Consider the following 21,964-nt stretch of genomic DNA (forward strand, 5'->3'; position numbering starts at 1 on the left):
TCTCTCTCATCCTCTCCCTCTCCAACTCAACCATGTGGATGGAGTGGAAGCACAACGGAGGTCGAGACTCTTTTTTGATGGCCAGCCGGCGGCAAGGCGTTAGCACGGTGGTTGCACGTCGAAGGGGATTTGCTAGTAGTTCCACTGAAGCTGACATGCATTCTTTGGTGCGGGAGAGCAAAACAACGGGCGAAGGCCTAGCCTTCGGGCCGGTAGCAGTGACGCCTGTGGGCGCCGCTTTTCTCTTGGGATGTTGATGTGTTTTTTCCTCTCCTAATGGGTTTTTTGGGTGAAAACCACGTCCTCTTAAGACAAGCGGCGACGGCGCTACTGGCGTTGTTTCCTTCTTGGAGGCGTCGTTTCAGAAGACCCATTCCTCAGGGGTGTTGCGTGCTTGTTTAGCAGTAGGATCAGACGTAGACATGTGGTGCGGTTTTATTTTTCCTTTTTATTGTCTATAGTCTCCCAGGATTATAGATTTGTATTTTATTCCTGCTCTATCAATAGAAACATCGCACTATCTTGTGCGAATTGTTTCAAAAATAAATATAGATAGGAATTAGAATAATTAATCTACAGTATAAGTTTTGATCTAGTGCGTACTCAGTTTCAAATTGATATCTTTACAAGATAATGAGAGCACTTTTTAATCTGTTTTTTTCCCCAGATAACCTATCGCCTTTGATAAGCTCCAAATAAGATCACTTCTAGATAGCTTATTAAGAATTGACTTAATAAGATCCCCTTCAAGATCACTTCTACTCCACTATCTGAATTACAAAGTGTGAAACTAATTCTTTGATTGCTAATTATTTGAATTGAGTTACTTAGTGTGAAACTAATTCTTCAACAATGATTCAATTGCTATTCGAATTGCAAAGTGTAAAACCACTTCAACAAATATCAGAATTGCAAAGAGAGAAATAATCACTTCAACATATATTTGAATTTGAAAAGCTTGGCAAATAATTACTACTTCAACAAATATTTGAGTTAAAAAGTTTGGCAGGGGCCGCGCGAACGCGTACCCCTCTACCACAAATTACGACGTCCACTCTCCCACGCCTACCAAGTGCAATGTAGGCCATTGATCCAGGCCATGGATCTTCTTGATCACCCATCGACCCCGTCCAGGTAAGTGCCTTGTAAGGTAGCCCTCACCCTGCTTATATACCCAGCGACCCACCCTAATCCGCTCAAACTTTCGATGTGGTACTAATCAAAAGCTGTTTTGCGTCTCAAAACCAGCGGCTGATTAGTCCGATTCAGAAAGAGGAAAGCCCAGTGTCTCTGATGGGCCCAGATTCGTTTGCCAAGTAGGACCATTACCCCATTAACACTTGTCCTATATATCCTATGTTTCAAAAAAAAAAAATCTTATTGCATTATTGACTTCTTTTTGGTAATTAGCTAGCCCTTTTGGTGCCTTTTGGTGGCAAAAGGTTTCCATCAGTTCAGAGATGATAAGAGCATATTTATGTGGCTTTGGAGACGATAGGTCCAGAGATTCTCCCACATTTGTGCACCACATTAGTAAAGTCATCTTCTGATCTATTAATGCATTTCTACTAGCCTTTACGCGTTGTGGTTTGTGTGTAGCTTTCAGCAAGTAATGGTGTAGAAGAGGAAAACCTTACCAAATTTAGTAAAGTTGTTAAAAAAATAGGTATATAAGAATCCTACCAAAATATTGCTAAAATTTGGTAAGGTTGAAAATGGCATCAAAGTGAACAGGCCTCTTGTTTAACTGTTTTTCATCTACTTCATTTAATTATTACGGAGCTCTGCTTTTTTAAAATTATGTTTTATTAAAAAAATCTTATACTGCATTGCTCACACGACTTGTTTTAAGTTACTATTTATTAATAACTCCGTCTCAAAATATAATAACTTTTGGTTAGATGGAACATATCGCATCCAAAAATTGTTATATTTTGGGACGGATGGAATAAGTTATTTATGAAGTTCATTTATAAAAATATTTTATTCTTCTAATCAAGTAGTATAGTTTGTTTCAATTTTCAAACGAGGCTAGGCCTTCATTGTGACGGTGAGAAAGGAATGCTAGCTTGGCAGCGACGTGCTCGCTGAATTGATGCGCCATAAAATCTGGAGGTGTCGCTATATCAGAATGTGCCATGAGAAGAAGGAGCGAGATAAAGTTGCAAGTAAACATTGGGCCATTGGGGAGCCACCGTGTGACACCGTCCACTTCTTCATGTACAGTATCTATGTGGTCATAACACACATTGTTATGTTGAAGCTTTCGGTATCAGATCTAGGAGGATTGGGACATGGATATTGTTTTTGGTTATGGAAGAATTATGCCTTGTTCCTATACCAAGAAGATGATAATAAAGTGTTGGTCCGGCATGATCAGTTGCAAGCTTGGTGGAATCCTTGGGCCATATTTGAACATGGTAAATCAATATTATAAAACATAAACTTTGTAAATAGCTACAACAAGTTGTTTAGATGATCCTCTCAAAATAAGTTGGTTAGACAATACAATAGAAGAAAATCTTTATAGTAATCATATTTTTATAAGCCTGGAAGTAAATGATCAGTGGAAAAAAATCAAAAGAGAGCTGAAAATAACAGACATAATTAGCTCAAGTGGAATTTTATACATCTTGATGAACCAAGAAGATGATAAGAGTTGGTCCGGCATGATCAGTGGCGAGCTTGATGGAATCCTTAATTCAAGTAGAATTTTTTACAGCCTGATGACGCCAAGCAAAGCCCGAGATGATGATTATGTGAGGTCAGCAGGCCAGTTTAATATAGGTGGACGGGATATTTGTCCAAAGAACGGAGTCAATTTGTGGTCACTTACCAGTTGATGACTTCTTCATGTCAGTACTCTCAGTAGAACTGGTCACACATATCTGACATCTATCAACAGAAATAATATCACTTCCTAAGGCATGAAATAATATCTGACATCTATCAGTGTTTAGTTCACACTAAAATTAGAAGATTGATTGAAATTAAAATGATGTGACGGAATAGTTGGAAGTTTGTGTGTAGGAAAATTTTGATGTAATAAAAAAGTTTAAAGTTTGAAGAATAATTTGGAACTACACCCGGCGTGATACGAAAAATCAATACTTCAACATCTCACTATTTATATATCTTCTCTGCAAACCAATAATCCAGGTGCTTAATCTGGATTACCAATTTTTTTCTCTTTGATCAGATGATCATGTGAGATACACACAGATCGCCACCAAAGTTATTAACAAGGCTCACTGATTGATTTGCTCGCAGAAACACTAAACTGAAATGGTAATAGAACATAACATGAACAAAAAAAAAAAGTAAATAAAATAAAGCACCTTTGCTGCACATTTTTTTCATGCCAAGTTTCCACTGTACAGAGCACGGCAATGGCATGGCTAGGACGAGCACGCCGGCGGCGGCGGCGGCGGCGGCGTGTCGACGGCGGCGCGGCAGAATGGGCAGGAGCGAGGGGCGGCGCCGGCCTCGAGCCAGGGGAGCGCGCAGGCCCAGTGGAAGCGGTGGCCGCAGGGGAGGTGGGCCAGGACGTCGCCGGCGGCGAACTCGTCCAGGCACACGGCGCACTCCGCCTGCTCCGCCGCGTCCCACCGCAGCCGGCTCCACCGCATCAGCCGCCGCATCACCCCTTTCGTCGAGTACACCTCCCTCTGCACCCCCATCGCCGCCGTCGCCATCGATCTCCCGCCCCCTCCGCCGCCGCCGCTGGCGCCTCTGTTCAGCTTGATGCTTCCCGTGCTGTGATGCCTGCAGAAACGAAACGAAACGAAACGACGAACACAATTCAGCGAAATTTTGAAATCCATCTTTCGTCTATTCAGAAATTGATTCGATCTTTGCATCATCATCATCAGTTAACCTCTTGATGACGGATTCCCTCTGGCTCCTCAGCTTCTGGTCCAGCCGCTCCTTCGCCTCCCGGGCATTGCTGTCCAGCGACCACCCATGGATGAGCTCCATCACACTACTCCTCTGCTGCAAATCCCAATCCCCCAACCAATTCATCTCATCGATCAACCAATCAAATCGAACAAATCAATCATTCGATCAATCCGTCGTGCATACCTTGCCGGAATGATTCGCGGCGGCGCCGCCACATGTCTGACCACCACCATGCCCGGCCGCGTGCACGCAGAACGACGACCGCCTCGTACCTCCGCCAGCCGCCGCCGCATCCGCCCCAGCTCCCCCTCCCTGCCGGAGCCGCCGCCGCCGCGCGCACTCCACCCCGGGCAGCATCGCCGCCATGATCACCATCGCAATCGCAGCTGCTCACCCCCACCACAAACCTCGCCGCACCAACCACAGCAACAGCAACAACAAGAACAACCAAAACAAGAAGAAGAAGGAGGAGGAGGTGGTTTTTTCTAACTGCGAGTGCGCTTGCGGGCAAGAAATCTAGCGAGGGCGGGGAAAGCAGCATGGTCGGCGGCCATTTGTGGGAGAAGGTGGAGGAGGAGAAGCAGCGGGTGGTACGAGTAGCGCTCCTCCATCTTCTTCGATTGGATTGCGCCTCTCTTCTTGTTGTTGTTGTTCTTCTTCTTCTCGCGTGGTGGATTTATTTGCGGCTTCTCGCGATGCTTTTTAACTGTCGCGGAGTGGAGTGGAGTGGTGAGGCGAGGCGCGAGCTCAAGGCTCCCATCGGATGGCCTAATAAGCTAAAAAAAAAGCTAAAATTTAAATTTTCAAGCTTAATTTTGAGATTGATTTTGAGATATTTTCAACGTAGTTTCTTTTTCAACATTGACTTTTAAGTCACAAAGAACATATTTATAAAAGTTCTACCCACAAATTCATTTTTATTTCCTAATAAGCCGTTTTGGCTTATTAGGAAATAGGCCAAACGATGGGGACCCAAGTGCTGAACCACCTCGTGAGATTGGGAGGGGGATACTGGTGGGGCCCACGGGGGGGATGGGAACGAAATCCACTGGGCAGAATGGAATTATTGGGGCTCATTCGTCTACCCTGTCTGACGGGACCACTGATCTACCGAGGATTCACAATTCCGACGAAAACCGATAAAATTCTGTGAAATTTTAACGTTTTGATATGGCTCGAAATTAGGTTTTAATTAGAATTTCTAAGGTTATACAGTAGATTTGATCAAAATTCAGTAGAAATTTATCGAAAACCGATCGAAATTTATCGCAAACCGTAATGTCGATGGGGCTCGAAATTTAGTGGTTAATCGGTAATGTAAACCCTACTCCTACAACTATACTGTAGTAGTAGCAGATCAGATTCCCTCCATTCTTAAAAAAAAATCAATTTTTAAAGTTTGAATTTTGTCCCTAAAAACCAATTTCTACCATACTATCTACCATTAGCAGATAAAACGAGAAATTTTATTTCTTTAATACACTTTAACTACCTATCACTATTACTGCATTTTTCAATAATACGGGACATTTTGGTAATTTGCACAATCTGCTAATTTTATCTAGGGATGTTAGGATAGGATTTTATATGGGACAGAGGGAGTACTATACTACTATAAGCGCCCATTTGAATAAGGAAAAATTTGAACCATGCCACATAAATTTTCCAAAATTTGTGATATGCCACCCTGACTCATATGTCATTGACTCATGTGGGTCCTACATGTCATTGAGACACGGGTGGCATATCTCAAATTTTGTAAAATTAGGGTGGCATGGTTCCAACAAACCCTTTGAATAATAGGATTGAGAAAACGTAGGAATAGGGAAAACACAGGATTTTGATATGAATGTAAGTGTAAATTAGAGGATTGCAAAACATAGAAAAAACACAGAAATGACCGTTTGATTGAACCGCATGAATTAGAAGAGATTTAAAAACTCAGAGGAAAGTAACCTCATGTTAGTTTTCCTTCAAAACTTGCATAGCAGTAGACATATCATAGGAATTTCATAGAATTTTATAGAATTCATATCTTTGAGTCAAATGGCTATATAGGAAAAATTCTTATATTAGTGAAATCCTCTAAAATCCTATGAATTTTCTTTGAATCAAAGGGGCCTAAGTCTGTCTATAGCCTTGTTAGTGTGGAATATCATTTTTCTTAAGTAATGAAAATTATCCTGGATTTTGCTTCAAGAAAATAGCCACTTGGTTATAAAGGTTGTATATCAAACCACTATTAGTTTTTAATCACAACTTAATAAATTAAAAACAATAAATGATAGTCGTCGTTTTTATGCAGTGGACTGTAAGATGCATATTGACCGATCCTTGCGCTGATCAAATCTCACACACAATATCGTCAATGATCGATGTTAAACTATCGAGAAAAGAAACAAAAAAGATAGAACCGCTTGCCCAGATCTTGCCATCATTGCTGGATGCGTGCCAACCCACGATGTGGTTCCTATTATTCTCGGCTATAGCTTTAGTCCCGTCTTTTATTTTCACAACTGCGACGTGAAACTTGTGGATCCTTGCCAAAGTAATACCCATTGACGGCTTTCCTCCTCAACATGATGGTCTACTTCACCTCGGCGTGTGTAGGTCAAGGGAAGGAACCACCTGAAGGCGGCAGCAGTGAGCACACTGTGGTGGCTATCCTTCCACATGAGGAGAAAGCCATATTGACTCGTGCCGCTGCTTGTGTTCTCTCATCGCTCCTGTCGATGTCATTCTATAACTTTATAGCGTGGCTGAGTTTGTCAAACCGTCATTATATAATTTTAGATAAAATTTTATGATAAATTTAAGGAAAATACTACCTCGAGAAAACAGAAAGCCTCCTATCAAAAGCCTCTAGGGAAATATAAAGATATTTTTGGGACAGGGCGAGGAGAACTCGAGAATTTGGTATTTGTGATGAAATGGTACGGGCACAGTGTGCCCACAGCGAATGCTGGCCCAGCAAGCATAGTTTGCGATGGTGCAGAGGGCGTGTAGCAGCAGCTGCAAACCGGCAACGAACTCTTGTCTGCGTGTAGGACACATGGTGCAGTAACGCCACGTCGGTTTCTTGGCTACTGGCGACCTTCGAGGAAGCTTCCGGGTAGCAGCGGCCGGACATGCCACGCTGCCATTAATTCATGCCTCTCATCGTCTCTATCTCATCATCAGCCATCATCATTCAGGAGAGCTGAGCCGCTGTGCCCCACCTCTGCTAATCCGGCCCATGCATCTCACTGTTGCTGCCGCCGCTGCTGTCCAAACTCCATACCAAACCCCGCATCGTTTTGTGCTCTTTTTATTAAAAAAAAATAAGTTATTAAAAAAACTATATTAGTCTATAAATATAGCAATATGATAGTAGTTGTGACATACTTCCTCTATACTTATAAATGTACTCGTTTAAAACATCGACACGGTCTCCAAAACACAACTTTTGACTTCTTGTTTCTATAAAAATATTCATTGAAAAGTGATATATGTATACTTTTATGAAAGTATTTTCCAAGACAAATTTATTCATATAATTTTTACATTTTCAAACTCAACAACTGAAGAGTTATTCATGATTTATATTTTCAAGAATCGACTTAAACATTATTCTAAATAACTTTCTTTACAACTTTTTTCAGAAACTACCCACAACCTGAGTAGAGTAGAGTTCTACTCCGACTCCTATAGCACACACGCAACGCGTGTGATTCGCTGCGCCGAGCAGAGGGCTACACGCATAGCCAAGCGGCCAACACTTCGGTTCTCCTGCAAACTGCAATCGTTTACGTTTTACTCCGATTCGCGCGTGTTGCTTTCGCCGCCTGTGCTGGAGATCGTGATCTCCTGTTTTTTTTATATATATAATTCAGAAGAGATTAAAAGGATATGATTTGCCAATAATGGCATTGTTAATGATCATGTATTTTAATGTCTGACAAAATCCTACGGATATGCTGCATGTGAACTGGAAGTAGATCTCTGAGCCTGTGATTCTATTAGAAATCGTTTCAAGATCTATACACGAGAGTTCTCAAAAAAAAAAAAGTTCTATACATGAGTGAGCTATTAGTATCCGAGGCATGTCAGACACATGCAATGCTGATAGATAGCTGAAGTTGTGAAGTACTCCCTGTGACATCCCGGTTTAGGGTTTAATAGGATTAATAGAATACTCATATAAATAAGTTGTGACTGATCGGAAACTTCCCGAGTGCGCGTGAGTGAGGACAAAATGTACAGAAAAGACTTGTGTTGGTCTATAAGAGCAGTCTATGACATATAAAAGCTGCCAGATGTAAGTGCACCCGGCCTGGGAGAGGCAGGACGTTACACTTCCTCCGTCCTAAAAAAAACTCAACCTAGGAGGGATCTGAACAAGGAATCTAGATAAGGAACGAATTTGGATAAACTCTTATCCAAATTCACTTCCCGAGTACGCATGAGTGAGGACAAAGTGTGCAGAAAAGACTTGTGTTGGTCTGTGAGGGCAGTATATGACCTATAAAAGCTGCCAGATGTAAGTGGGCCCGGCCTGGGAGAGGTGGGACGTTACACTCTCTCCGTCCCAAGAAAAAACTCAACCTAGGAGAGATCTGAACAAGGAATCTAGACAAGAAACGAATTTGGATAAACTCTTATCCAGATTTATTGTATTAGGCATGACTAGATAAGAAATGAATTTGGATAAACTCTTATCTAGATTCATTGTATTAGGCATGACTATACAAGGAACGAATTTGGATAAACTCTTATCCAGATTCATTTTATTAGGCATGAGTGAGGATAAAGTGTGCAGAAAAGAATTATGTTGGTATGTGAGGGCAGTTTATGACCTATAAAAGCTGTCAGATGTAAGTGGGCCTGGCCTGGAAGAGGCGGGACGTTACACTCTCTCCGTCCCAAAAAAATTTAACCTAGGAGAGATCTGAGCAAGTAATCTAGATAAGGAACGAATTTGGATAAACTTTTATACAGATTCATTATATTAGGAGGGGATGTAGTTTTTCTGAGACGGAGACAGTATATGCAAGTGCCAGGGCTGAACTGAGGATCGATGGAGGCATCAACCTGAAGTGCTGAACTTCTTCAGAAACTGTCAATAGTTGCACAAGGACAACCGTCTTCGATGCTGATGGTTGCTGGCGCATTTGAGTCGCATGATGGCATGAGAACACACTGTACTTTGCGCCGTGTTTAGTTTCAAAGGATTTTTTTCAAACTTTCAACCTTTTTTATTCCATCAAAATTTTCCTATACACATAAACTTTCAACTTTTCTGTTGCATCGTTCCAATTTTGGTGTGAACTAAACACAACCTTGGTATAAATGATTTCTGAAAGTTCCTTACGAGAAACTCATGGTGCAGATAATTAACCCTGGACTACAGCAGCAACCAAATTCACGGCAATTCATTTCTGTCCCCTGTTCAGAATCCAGACCTGCCGTTTCACAAGTTGATCTGAAGAAAAGTGTCATGTTGCTTTCGACGATGTCATTTGTCCCAACAACCCATTTCGCTGAAAGTTTCAGTGAGGTGGGTAAAGCCAGTATTGATTGGAGGTATAGTACGACGGCATGTGCATTATTCAGGCAAGATTGTCTCCAGAGTTTTCATCGGGTCAGATGGTTGTCAACTTCGACATATTTGGCTAAGAATGATCGATCGTGCCAACACGAAAGATTTCTAGTAGCTGCTTCCGAGAAATCAATAACAGTGTGAGAGTGTGAGCTATCTCTGTCTCCTTTATTCTGTACCAAACATTTGATGTAGAAATTTGTGCGTTGTGTTGTTGTATCTGAATCAAAGGAAAACTATGCAAGTGATACTACTTCAGAGGCACTTCACAAACACTGTTGTAGCCATTTCTGGGAGCTGTGGTAGCAAAAAACAAACAGTTCCAGTTTGTCTGGTGAATTCATTTTGGGCCTATTTTGATAGGCCGAAATTGCATCCCATCTAAGTACGTGGAACGTGAACTCTTTCGTGTTGGTGCAGGAGAGCCAAAAAGGAATATGTTCATTTTTCCTCCCTCATCTATGGGCCAAGTTTGATTGGCGTCCCTCAACCGCGAACACTCAGACGAGAAGGACATGCAGGTCATATAGTAAGGGAGATGTCGCAACTGGTTTTACGATGCAGGGAGTGAAATCAATCTCAGGCTATAGTTGAGTACTTCCTCCGTTTTAAAATGTAACTATTTATAGCACAGTGTCTCATCTTAAAATGAATATATCTTCTCATCTCAACCAATCACAACCATTGTTCTCCACCTAATTTCTCTTTTCAACCAATCACACACTTTCTCCTATCATTCTCGCATACTTTTTTAATACACGTATCAATCTTAAAAATATCTACATTTTGAGATAGAGAAAGTAATGCATATTAGACTAATACGCAAAAGATTAAGCATCTTTATATCAAGAGTAATAAAACTCATTCAGACATAGCCGAACAATAGTGAAAAACAACATCAACGCCGATAAGGGGGAGGAAGAATGAAAAGAGGAAAAGCAAATTGGACTTTTTGTCCATTCCAAACAGGTCATGGCGGACGGATTGAGATCAAGTGCAGCTGTTACTACAACTGCACAATAAGGACTGCAAGCAATCTAGACCATTTGTATTTTCATCCAACTGCGTTGCTACAAAACACGTAAAACATTTTTTTGGCTACAGTATACATGTGGTACAGTGATGTATTGATCTGAGCCATTGATTTGTTATCATGCAGTGCTAGTGTAACTGCTTAAGTTGCAGTTACACTAGCAACTGCACCGGTTCCAATCCATGGCGGATGTGGTTTTATCCATTACCAATGAGGGTATGCTATGGTGTATGACAGGAGCTTCTAAGCTCCAAGAGCCGTTGCCCAAGAAACCCTGAGAGGGGGGCATTTGTGGGTGTGTTTTTTTTTTTTTGTGTACGTGTGTTTTTAGTGGGTGTGTTGGTGCGTGTTTTTGTCTTTGCTAGTTCGACCTTTTATTCCTTATGTAATGAAATGATACGCAGATCTCTCGCATGTTCGGGAAAAAAAAAAAGAGTCTAGAACTAGAGTTCGAGATGTTGGTAAGATTCATACGGTCCACAAGGCCCAGTAAAGACAGCTTTGCATGGGCCAGGCCACAACTCCCCCGGGCCGAAACCACGTGAATTCACCCGGAAAACCCCTCGCGATCGCCTCCTGTGATATCGAGAGCGTCCGCGCACGCTGCTTCTCCGGTGGGTGTGGCCGACCACGGATTCTGCACGCCCGAAAGCGGTGAAGCCTCATCCGTTTCAACCGTCTCCGCGCCGCGCGCGTATGAAAAGCGAGGCACCGCCGCCTACGGCAGGCTCCACGCGCTGGTCCTGGTCGGCGCCCCGAGTCCAAAAGCGGAGCTTCCAGTTAAAAAAGCGACGAGATCGTTTTGTCTAATATACAGGGTTGGTTAGTTTAAGTGGTTTGGAAAATGGGGAAAAAGTGCGAGAAAATGGAATTCTACGAGTAGCACGTAATCTCGATCGGCCTGGGGACTGGGGAGTGACTTGGCGGTGGGTGGTGTGAGGTCGGCCGGTTTTTGGCATGTTGTGCCGTGTCCCTGGGCTCCGGGAGGCTGGGACCAGGATAAACAGGATTCAGCCTAGGCCGATGACGCAGCCTTTTTCCAGATTGTGCACCGGGCCACCGTCTCCCGTTTTTGGTACTTGCCAACTTGGCCCTTGTTTAGATCTAAACTTTTTCTTTAAACTTTTAACTTTTTCATCACATCAAAACTTTCCTACACACATAAACTTTCAACTTTTCTGTCACATCGTTTCAATTTCAATCAAACTTTCAATTTTGACGTGAAGTAAACACACCAGATTTATTGCAGGCACTACATTGATACCATTACTTAGAGCTTGTCTGGGAAGTTTAAAATTCTGAGAAGTACCTAGTAGTTGATAATCAACTTATGAGAATCTGGAAAAACCGAGTTTCTGGCTTCTAGTTCATTTTGTGAATTCTACAACTACAACTTTCGAGAATCTAGACAACAAAAAAAACTAGACTGTTTGGGGTAGTTTTTTTATTCTGGGAGAAGCTGTCGCAGCCGAAGCTCCCCAATCAGGCCCTTAGGCTGTGTTCGTGTGTTTGCATTCCCAACTCCCCAACGAGCTGCGTGCACGCTTTTAAAACTACAAAAAAACGACGTGGTTTTTGTAAAAAAAAAATAGGAACATTGCTTTAAAAAAATCATACTGATCCATTTTCAAAATATAATTAGTTAACACTTAATTAATCACGTATTAATAGACTGTTCCATTTTTCGTGCGGGACTCCATATTCCTAACACAGCATTAGAGCACGTACTATAAGGACTCATATGTTGCTCCTGGAAGTACCACATAGAATTAGATGATAAGATGAAGAAGAAAAGTAAGTAGAGAGAGGATAAGCCACTTCTCATGTAAGAGAGGTAATCTCTACATAATCTTTAAAAGAAGTAGAAAGAGAAAGTGAAATAGCGTGAGAGCTAGTCAAATTAAGAAGATTTTGAAGTTTATGAGCTAAAGATAATATATTGCACGTGTTATCTCTTAATTAAATTAGAGTGCCATATATAAGTTAAAATTAATGATGACAATCGCCTCTATCATTAAATTTCCGGTGTTGTCACTAGTGACGTCAGTCTCCACCGTGCTAGTTCTGGCACAGAAGCTAGCTGTCCACTGAGACGTCTACTGGGAACTTGGAAGCAACCACAATGGATGTTTCTTTCCTCTTCGAAGTGAGAAAACGAAAAAAGAGATCTGAATACAAAAAACAACAGCGACCGGAGCGGTAAAACCCATTTGCTACGCATCACTTTACGGCGGAAAACATCATGATCAACCAAACGAGGAAACCTCGCAAATCGATCTTTACCCGTTTGCACCACGTCTCCAAGTTTCCAAGAATGGCCTGGGCTGGCTGAGCCACCAAACACGCAGTATTATTATAATCAAGAGCACACCTCGGGAAGCAAAAACACTGGACCCTACAGCTACTTCCGGAAGCCGTAGCCCGTCGGGCTGTGTTCGCCAGGTAACACTTTCCCTGTTACACCCAAAACGAAGCAGTACCGATTTAATGTATAAAAACTTAAAAATATAAATTAATATAATTTTTAAATCAATTTATCTATAAACTATTTTACAACAAACATGTTGTTTAGTATTTCCTCTGCCCTATAGAAAACTACTCTAATACTATATACGATACATTATAGTATAACGAATCAGCATTAAATTTATTTTTTGGACGGACGGAGTAGAGTACTGCTACATAAAACAGCCTAACCTACACAGTACTCCAACTTGTCCGGCGCGGACTACCCCGTCCGTTTTTCCGGCTATCCATCCAATCCAACCACGCTCCACGTATCCACGCCCACCCATCGACATGTCATCCCACCCATATCCTCCCATGCCGCTACACGTCCGCTTACCCCGCGCGGACACGCGCCCTCTCCTCCGCCCTTGCCTTCGCGCCGAAGCACTTTTTCCACCAGCTACCAAAGCTCGCGTCGCGCCCGTGCGCACCGAACGCCTTGTCACGGCGCGCCATGGCGCGCTCCCGTCGCGCGGTGTCGTGCGGCCACGCGTCGTCGGGCGTCGCGCGAGGTCCCAGGTGGTGTGCAGCGCCAGTGCAGAGGCCCCTGGCCGGGCGCCCGGGCCACTTGTTTGACCGTGAAAAGGGCAAAGCTAGGCGCTCTCTAGGATAATGCCTTTTTTTAAGTGTCCCTAGGAGTACTTCTGCTTGTAATCATGTGGTGATTGTCTCCTTTCTGTGATGATTAGTACTTGCCTGTTTACTAAGAGCAAGTTTAATAGTATGGCCCACCGCTAGCTCCAATTTATCTATAGCTAATCTAATAACTAATTTATATAATAATTGCTTACTATATTACTAATATAGTAATTTATACAACGGATTTTCTCGTAGATAAATGTATGAAACAAATCCAATTTGTAAGAAAAAATTTTGGATTTTTACTCGTCACGCCCAAGATTACGTCCTAGATCATTAGATAAGAATCCAAAGATAAAGAGGGAAACAAAGAATATCACTACTATATAAACAAAAAGTTTGAGAGTAAGCATTACATAATCTCCAAGATTTTTTTTAAGGAATAGATTAACCGTTTTTTCTTACCACACAAATCCACTAGTATGGGTTTTGTTTATTTTGACACCTAAAAATGCAAAAATCAATTTTTGAAAAAAACTGCAAGAATTGATTTATAATAAGCACTCTTATCAATAAATTAGGTTAGGTATTGTGCAGTTACCTAAAGATATATGCTCAGCGTAGATGCAGGGAGTAGAAAGGCTGATCCAAATTTATTGCTGCAGCTATACATTCAATGTAGAAGAATTTGAATTTTAGAATCAAAGGTTCATAATATAAGACTTCTCGGCTCTTATCCATTTTTCGAATTTTTTTAGAATGAATACATGATTCAATTTGGCAGACAGAGTAGTAAAGATTCATCGAAAACTTACAGCAGCTTGCCAAACAAAGGCTAATAGAAAAAAGAGTACAAATATGACAGCATAAAATCCACGATTGGGTTGAAAATGGCGGCGGCGGTCGGACGCGACGACAACGGGATGGCGGTGGTTGGGCGCGACAACGACGGAACTGGAGGGAGAAGAGTAGCACGAGTAGAGAAGGGCTGGAGATGGGATAGCCAGCCTAGGAGGCTGGCCAATATTAGCCAGTGGGTGGACTTGGATGGAGAGGCAATTAGCTTGAAGAGTTGAATAGAGAGTCTGTTGGAGAAGTGTTTTTGGTTTATTTGCCAAATTTTTAGCTTGGAGAGCTGAGTAGAGAAGCTGTTGGAGATGCTCTAAGTGGCAGGGTATCACCTGTGGATGCATTTTGGTTGTTGTGCGTACTATTTGCTTCTCACTTGAAGACAGGAGAGTGTGGGCAAACTGGAGAAGATAGGCCAGCCTAACTACTACTCCCTCCGTCCCAAAAAGAATCAATCTAGGAGAGGATATGACCCCTCCTAGGTTAATGTATGTGGGCATCCCTATGTCCACTGTCCATATATATTGTCTTAGGAGGGGTGTGACCCCTCCTAGATTGATTGTTTTGACGAAGGGAGTAGACAACGGATTTCGTCATGTTTGAGCTTTCAAGATCTCCAAAGTATTGATGGAGATCACGGCCATTCGCGCCGATGTACTGTACGTATACATGTGTGGAGTAAGAAATTTGGAGTGTCAGAGACCAAAAGACTACACAATGATGCATTCATTGCCGGTGCTTTTGTTTTATAATCTATAGTAACGAAACAGTATCATCTTCCTCTCCATGGAGTAGAATACACGAATAACGCGATCCTTTTTTTCTCATCCACATCTCTCCATTCTTTACTCCAACATGGCCATAGCATGTCGGCCCACGAGAGACTGGGAACAAAGAAAAGTCAACACAACCATACCATACCCCGGGCCACGTGGACAACACCACCACCCAAAGTACTAAAGCCCCTACTGACCCCACCCCTGGTGGGCCCCACCATGTCAGCATCTCAGCAATAGCAGTAGCACTAGATATTTCCAGATCTAAAATTCCCCGGGATAACGAGATCCGACGGTCGGATGGACGCCCACGTCACCGAGCCTAATTAAGCATAATTAGGCCCGCTCGGTGTTTGGATCCAGGACTTAAGTTTAGTCTATATATTTAGATATTTATTTAGAGTATTAAATATAGACTACTTACAAAACTATTATATAAATGAAAACTAATTTACGAGATAAATTTTTTAAGCCTAATTAATCTATAATTATAAAATATTTCCTGTAGCATCATATAGACTAATCATGAATTAATTAGCCTTAATAGATTCATATCGTGAATTAATTAAAAATTATAAATAAGTTTATTAATAATCTACATTTAATATTTATAATTAATGTCAAACATAGGTCAATCCAAACAGGGTCGAAACGTCACTCGCTCCGATCTAATCGCGGCGCTTGACTCGTCTCGTCTCGGCTCGAATATAAAGGCAGCGGCGCCACGCCACGCACGCGCCCCGTGCTCTCTCCAACGGCGCACAGCGAGCGAAACCCCGCGGATTGGACGCGAATCCGCACCGAGCAGGAGGAGGAGGAATTCCGAACTTATCCCCCCACCTCCACCACCACAACCGCCGCCCACCGCCGATTCCCAAATTCCCCGCGCCGCCGCCACCGCCGCCGCCGCCGGAGGAATTTGTTGCTGCTGCTGTTGTTTTGGCGAGTCCTGGAGGTGGTGGCGCAGTGGTGCGGTGTGGTGAGTTCGGTTGTGTTGGTGGTGGTGGCTTGCGTGGTGAGGCTGAGCCCTAGGGCGATGGCGGGGAGCAGGGGGGTGGGGATGGGAGTGGGGGATCCGAGTAGCCCGAGCGCGAGGACTGGGGCGGCGGCGGAGGAGGAGGCGGGGGCGGGGAAGGTGAAGCTGCTGTGCAGCTTCGGGGGGCGGATCGCGCCGAGGCAAGGGGACGGGGCGCTGCGCTACGTCGGCGGGCAGATGCGGCTCATCTCCGTGCCGCGCGTCGCCTCGTTCGGGGAGCTCATGAGGAAGGTGGAGGCGGTGGACGACGCGGGGGGAGCCGGCGGCGGCGGCGGCGGCGGGGTGCTCGTCAAGTACCAGCTCCCCGGTGAGGACCTCGACTCGCTCATCTCCGTGTCCTGCACGGAGGACTACGAGAACATGATGGAGGAGTACGAGAAGCTGGCCGCCGCCGCGCCCGACGGCTCCGCCAAGCTCCGGGTGTTCCTCTTCCCGGCCTCCGGGAGCGAGGCGGCCGCCGCGGGGGCGTCCGGCTCCGGGTCGCACCTCGCCGCCGCCGTCGACGAGTCGGGGCAGCGCTACATCGACGCCATCAACTGCGTCTCCGCGGAGTCCGTCGCGGCCATGCGGCGGAAGGAGAGCGTCGCCAGCGCTGGGTCATCGGCGCACAACTCCGAGGCCTCCGAGCACGGCGGTGCCGTCGAAGGTATGTCGCCGCAGGCTGCCGTGCCGCCGCCTTCGCTTCCGCCGGAATATCTGTATTCAGGTGGGAACAAATACCCTGGCGCCTTCCCGGACTCCTTGGGATTCAGTGCCGTGACAGCTTCATCTCCGGCGATGGGTATCCAGGCACAAAATCATATCATGGTTAGAACAGAGCCATTGCCGCCGCAGCCGCATCAAGTTGCCTCTTACGCGCCATCGCATCAGCCGCCACAAGTTGCTTCTTATGCGCCGCATCAACAACCACAAGTTGCCTCTTATGCACCACAGCAGCAGCAGCATCAGCAGCAGCCTCAAGTTGCTTCATACATTCCACAGATGGCGCAGTCGTTCAGGGAGCCACAGCAAGTCCAATACATCAATGCGCAGCAATTGGGTGTGCATGGTGTGCCCCAATCTGTCAATTTTGTTCCTGTGCAAATGAGCCCATATATGCCCAGCATTCCGGTGACGAACTCCATGCCAACCTCTGCCGCTCAAGTCGGCACCATGAAGCCAGCTTCTCCAGCTTCAGAACCTGTTTTAGAGAACGTTCATAACACAAGGCCAATGCAAGCTACAGGTGATCAGAGTTACAGGGTGCTACAGCCACTGTCACAGCTTCCTCCTTTGCCTCCTGTGCATTTGCAGACTAGTGATGCACACAGATATGGCGTCCAGACAGTAATGACAAGTTCAGCGAGCACGCCGTTGGTGACAACCTCAGGTACAATTCCAATGGTGATTAGCTCGGCTACCATGCCTGCATTGAGGTATGATGATTGCACAATGTGCCAGAAAGCACTGCCTCATGCTCATTCGGACAACATGATCCAAGAGCAGGGCACTCCACATGGAGTGAACAATCCTGATGCTGCTCCAGTGTTTTACAGCCTCCATCAAGAGAATGTTACCAAACAACATATTCCAGGTGCAACCGCAGGAACTCCTGCTAATTACATAGTAGAGCCAAGATCTGAGGTCACGGCAGGGATGATGCAAACTGAACAAAACTTTGCTGCAAACAATCATGTACTCCAGCCAACATCATTTCCAGATGCTAGTGGATTGGTTCCAAACACCAGGGTTACTTCCAGACTAGCATTTGCGGGGAATCCACCACAGCCCCGTACTGAAGATCCTGTCATGTACCAGCATCAACAGCAGAATTCTTATAGCATGCAACCATCACTGATACCAGTAAATGGAGTTATTAGCAATCCACAAGGGATAGATGCTAGTGCATTTAAGAATTCAAATAATCAGGTACCAGACCCATTTAGAGAATATGGCCATGATCTTCCCCATGATTATGTCAGAGCTATCAATGCACAGATGCAAGGAGTTCATTTGGGACCTATTGCCCCTCCAGAATCTAGTGTGCAAGGAAAGCCTGCCAGTCCACATGGTGCTATTGGTGATGGAAAACTTGAGAAGCCATCGCATGTGAATATTGGTGGTGGTTCCATCTACAAGTCTCAAGCTGGAGGTTATCATTTGGGTATTACTAATGCCTTTTCTGCACCAGCTGAGGACAATCTTGTGAGACATACTGAACAGTCATCTTCAGCTTTTGATTCACAACATCTTCATTCTGAGATAGGCCACCAGCTAAATGTGTTACAGAATGTGCCTGTCTCAAACAACCTTGGTGTACCTGCCAAACCACATATTTCTAACGAAAGATTTCTTGCAAGACCTACTAGTGCTGGTGTTCAGGTTCCTGTTGAGCATTCTCCACTGCGACCTGCGGAAATGCTGAATCATGTGGTTTCCGCTCCCCCTAATGGCAACAGTCAAATTCCACTGCAGGCGACCGCTGGTATTGATAGTGTGGAATCCACACGTGATCCAGCTTACACAGATTCTCTATTCTCAAATCAGGATCCTTGGAATGCAGTGGGAAATGCTTCTGTAGCGCCTCCAAGACTGAATAAGTTGGCTAAGGAGCCTGCTGTTTCTGGAGATCCATATGTGGAAGGCCATGGGCTTGCCTTCAACAGTTCAAATGCTGCTACACTCTTAGAAGAAGGCAATCTTCCACTCATCCAGGACCGCACTTTTAAGGACATCTATCCTGAACCCTCTCAAATGAGCAAAGGTTTTATTCTCTTTTTCATCTTATATGATTTGGTCAGTTGTACTGTATTAACCATCTGATCATCTTAAAACTGAAACTGACTAAGCATGATTGTTTGCCCCCTTTTTACTTTTGTCTTCAAAAAGGATACGGAGAAGAAACTATTAAGCGACAGTTACAAGCTGTTGCTGAGGGTGTGGCAGCATCTGTCCTTCAGTCACCTTTCCCTGAAAAACCAACCGTATTCTCTGGTGATCACACAGATAAACAAGGAGCTGTAATTGATCCAAAATTGGAGGTGGGCGGTGTTTATTTCTTTCCTTCCTGTTATAACTCTTTGTGGTTTGAGTGGTTACAAATTCCTTTCTTTGCTTTGTTCAGGATGCGGTGAACAATCAATCAGACAAAACAAGCCAAGGAGTTAAAGTTTTAGATGATATTGATAATCTTCAGGTTGGTGACAGCTGCAATCTAAAATTGTTTCATGTAAACTTTTGTTTGCAGGCAAATAATTCACCCTTATTTTTTCACTACTGTTAATTCCAGATAATAAAGAATAGTGATCTAGAAGAATTGCGGGAACTGGGTTCTGGAACCTTTGGTACTGTTTACCATGGAAAATGGAGAGGTTCCGATGTTGCTATAAAAAGGATCAATGATCGATGCTTTGCTGGGAAGGCATCTGAGCAAGAGCGGATGGTCTGCACCTAACATACTGAATCTTTTTCATCTATTGTTAAGTTTGTCATGTTGTAAATTTGCCTGTGCTTGTAGAGAACTGATTTCTGGAATGAAGCTGACAAGCTTGCATCATTGCACCATCCGAATGTTGTAGCTTTCTATGGTGTTGTACTGGATGGACCAGGTGGATCTGTTGCAACAGTAACTGAATACATGGCTAATGGTTCTCTTCGACAAGCATTGCAAAGACATGAAAAGTATAGTAGCTGTTCAGTGCCATACTTATCACTTACCATGTTGTGATGCATATAATTCTATTTTCTTCTGCCTTCAGGATATTTGATCGGCGTAGGCGTCTCCTGATTGCAATGGATGTTGCGTTTGGTATGGAGTATTTGCATGAGAAGAACATTGTACACTTTGACCTAAAGAGTGATAATCTGCTTGTCAATCTAAGAGATCCTCAGCACCCTATATGCAAGGTGAAATCTCTTCGCTATTCGCATCACTTTTCTCTGCTTGTTTTGTAAGTGCTAAAAATTAATCAAATCAATCGTTATTCAAGTTATACTGTTATCATATGTTCTTGACAAAGAGAATAAGGTGTTTCCTTTATCAGAAAAAGAAAATGTGGTTTTATGTTACAGAAGCAATGTGTTGCTAAAGACAAAGAATCCCCAAGTGATTTGGATGTCTGAAACAAAGTTGTACTCTTAGGCACATCAGAGATGTCTTCTATTGCTGCATTTAGGGTGTAAATGAGTAGATATTTAGAGGACAGTTGGTTGTACTTATAGTGAAGACATTAAACATCTGCCTTGCGCGCAAAGGCATGAATTGCTGCCATTTTGTAGTAACTGCTTCTCTTTTTGTAGGTTGGTGATTTGGGCTTGTCGAAAGTTAAATGCCAGACGCTAATATCTGGTGGGGTGCGAGGAACACTTCCTTGGATGGCCCCGGAGCTGTTGAATGGAAGCAGCAGCCTTGTTTCTGAAAAGGTTTGCCAGTGACCACACCCACATTCCTTGCGCCGCCACTTGACATGCGCTCTCTTTTCCAAAGTCACCTTTCATATGCTTTGCCTTTTTTTGACTGAAACTTCATATGCTTTTCTTGCAGGTCGATGTTTTCTCCTTCGGAATTGTAATGTGGGAGCTGCTCACTGGTGAAGAGCCTTATGCCGAATTGCATTATGGCGCCATCATAGGTACGCATGCTACTTCTTTACATAATCCACATCCCTTAATTAAATCCAATGCCATTCTTGTTGCTGAACTTTTCGCGTTCTACAACCAGGCGGGATTGTAAACAACACCCTGCGCCCTCCGGTGCCCGAGTCATGCGACCCTCGGTGGAGGTCACTGATGGAGCAATGCTGGTCGTCGGAACCGTCAGAAAGACCGAGCTTCACGGAGGTTGGCAAGAGGCTACGGGCCATGGCAACCCCCTCTACCAAGGCGCAACCTCAGAAATAGAAAAAAAAATTTTGCCCCCTCAACCTCCTGTTCTGCGGCCTGTCTCCTGTACAAAATCTTGGAAGGGAGCCATGGCTTGCTCTGTACTAGTCTGTACATGAATAAGGTAAAAAAGATAAGAAGAGAAAAAAATGGTAATGCCTATAGAGATGATGACGAATGCTTGATCCTTCCTGTGAGGTTGTGACGCTTTTCAAAAGGACGATGCATGGCAATGGTTGGCGTATTAGTTAGTTTCCTCTGTGGTAATGCTGATTTGATTATGCCTGAAGAGGACGAAGCGAAATGCAGTTTTGGACCTGCACGGCTATCGCCTCGGGCACAAAAATTAATAACGTGTCAAGCTTGAAATCAACCGAGCTAATGTCGAAGTAGTGTCAGTTAAGAGCAACATCACAAATTAACTTGCTCTACGTCGACGTAATCCAGAACGGACCATTTTTCTGGGGCCATGCAGTTTTCGATCTGTAGCTAATCTGGCAAAGTGAGACACGGCCCTAATTATGGTGACGTCTCGGCCTGGATTTGGGCACTTGATAAGAACGTGACAGTGGCCTAATTGAACTCCTGGTCACGCTAAGCTGCCAAGACGACTGGATGTTGGTGAATGGTGACACGCCGTCAGAATCAAATTGTGGCCGAGGAATGTGACTCGTTTGACACTGACAGATAAACCGGCTTGGCTAGTGTCCCAGTCAAGAGAGCGACCCAGGATCCAGCAACTAGTACTAGAGTTATTGGTTTACTATTACACAGCTTTCTTGTTTTGTTTGTTCCGTGGTCTTGTGACCGAGACAGCACGTCGCGGAATTAACTGTGTGTCAAAC

General features: G+C 43.9%; 1 protein-coding gene and 2 pseudogenes across 2 annotated transcripts; 1 reads left to right on the forward strand and 2 right to left on the reverse strand.

Moving 5' to 3' along the window:
• Nucleotides 1–1,006: 1,006 nt before the first annotated feature.
• Nucleotides 1,007–1,142, reverse strand: LOC127778159 (U1 spliceosomal RNA; annotated as a pseudogene).
• Nucleotides 1,143–2,036: 894 nt separating this feature from the next.
• On the reverse strand, nucleotides 2,037–4,631 carry LOC127775495 (receptor homology region, transmembrane domain- and RING domain-containing protein 6-like; annotated as a pseudogene).
• Nucleotides 4,632–15,971: 11,340 nt separating this feature from the next.
• Nucleotides 15,972–21,370, forward strand: LOC127776184 (uncharacterized). 2 transcript variants are annotated; one of them, XM_052302537.1, is made up of 9 exons: nucleotides 15,972–19,002; nucleotides 19,128–19,279; nucleotides 19,363–19,434; nucleotides 19,528–19,680; nucleotides 19,756–19,919; nucleotides 19,997–20,144; nucleotides 20,538–20,660; nucleotides 20,782–20,869; nucleotides 20,959–21,370. In XM_052302537.1, the coding sequence occupies exons 1-9, from the start codon at nucleotides 16,260–16,262 to the stop codon at nucleotides 21,135–21,137; spliced, it is 3,822 nt and encodes a 1,273-aa protein (XP_052158497.1). In that variant the 5' UTR covers nucleotides 15,972–16,259; the 3' UTR covers nucleotides 21,138–21,370. The 2 variants fall into 2 exon arrangements, 1 of the variants encoding a protein (XP_052158497.1); XR_008018111.1 differs by lacking the exons at nucleotides 20,538–20,660; nucleotides 20,782–20,869; nucleotides 20,959–21,370 and having other exon boundaries at nucleotides 19,817–19,919.
• Nucleotides 21,371–21,964: the final 594 nt, after the last annotated feature.

Source organism: Oryza glaberrima, chromosome 6 (genome assembly GCF_000147395.1).
Source record: "Oryza glaberrima chromosome 6, OglaRS2, whole genome shotgun sequence".
Taxonomy (NCBI): Eukaryota; Viridiplantae; Streptophyta; class Magnoliopsida; order Poales; family Poaceae; genus Oryza; species Oryza glaberrima.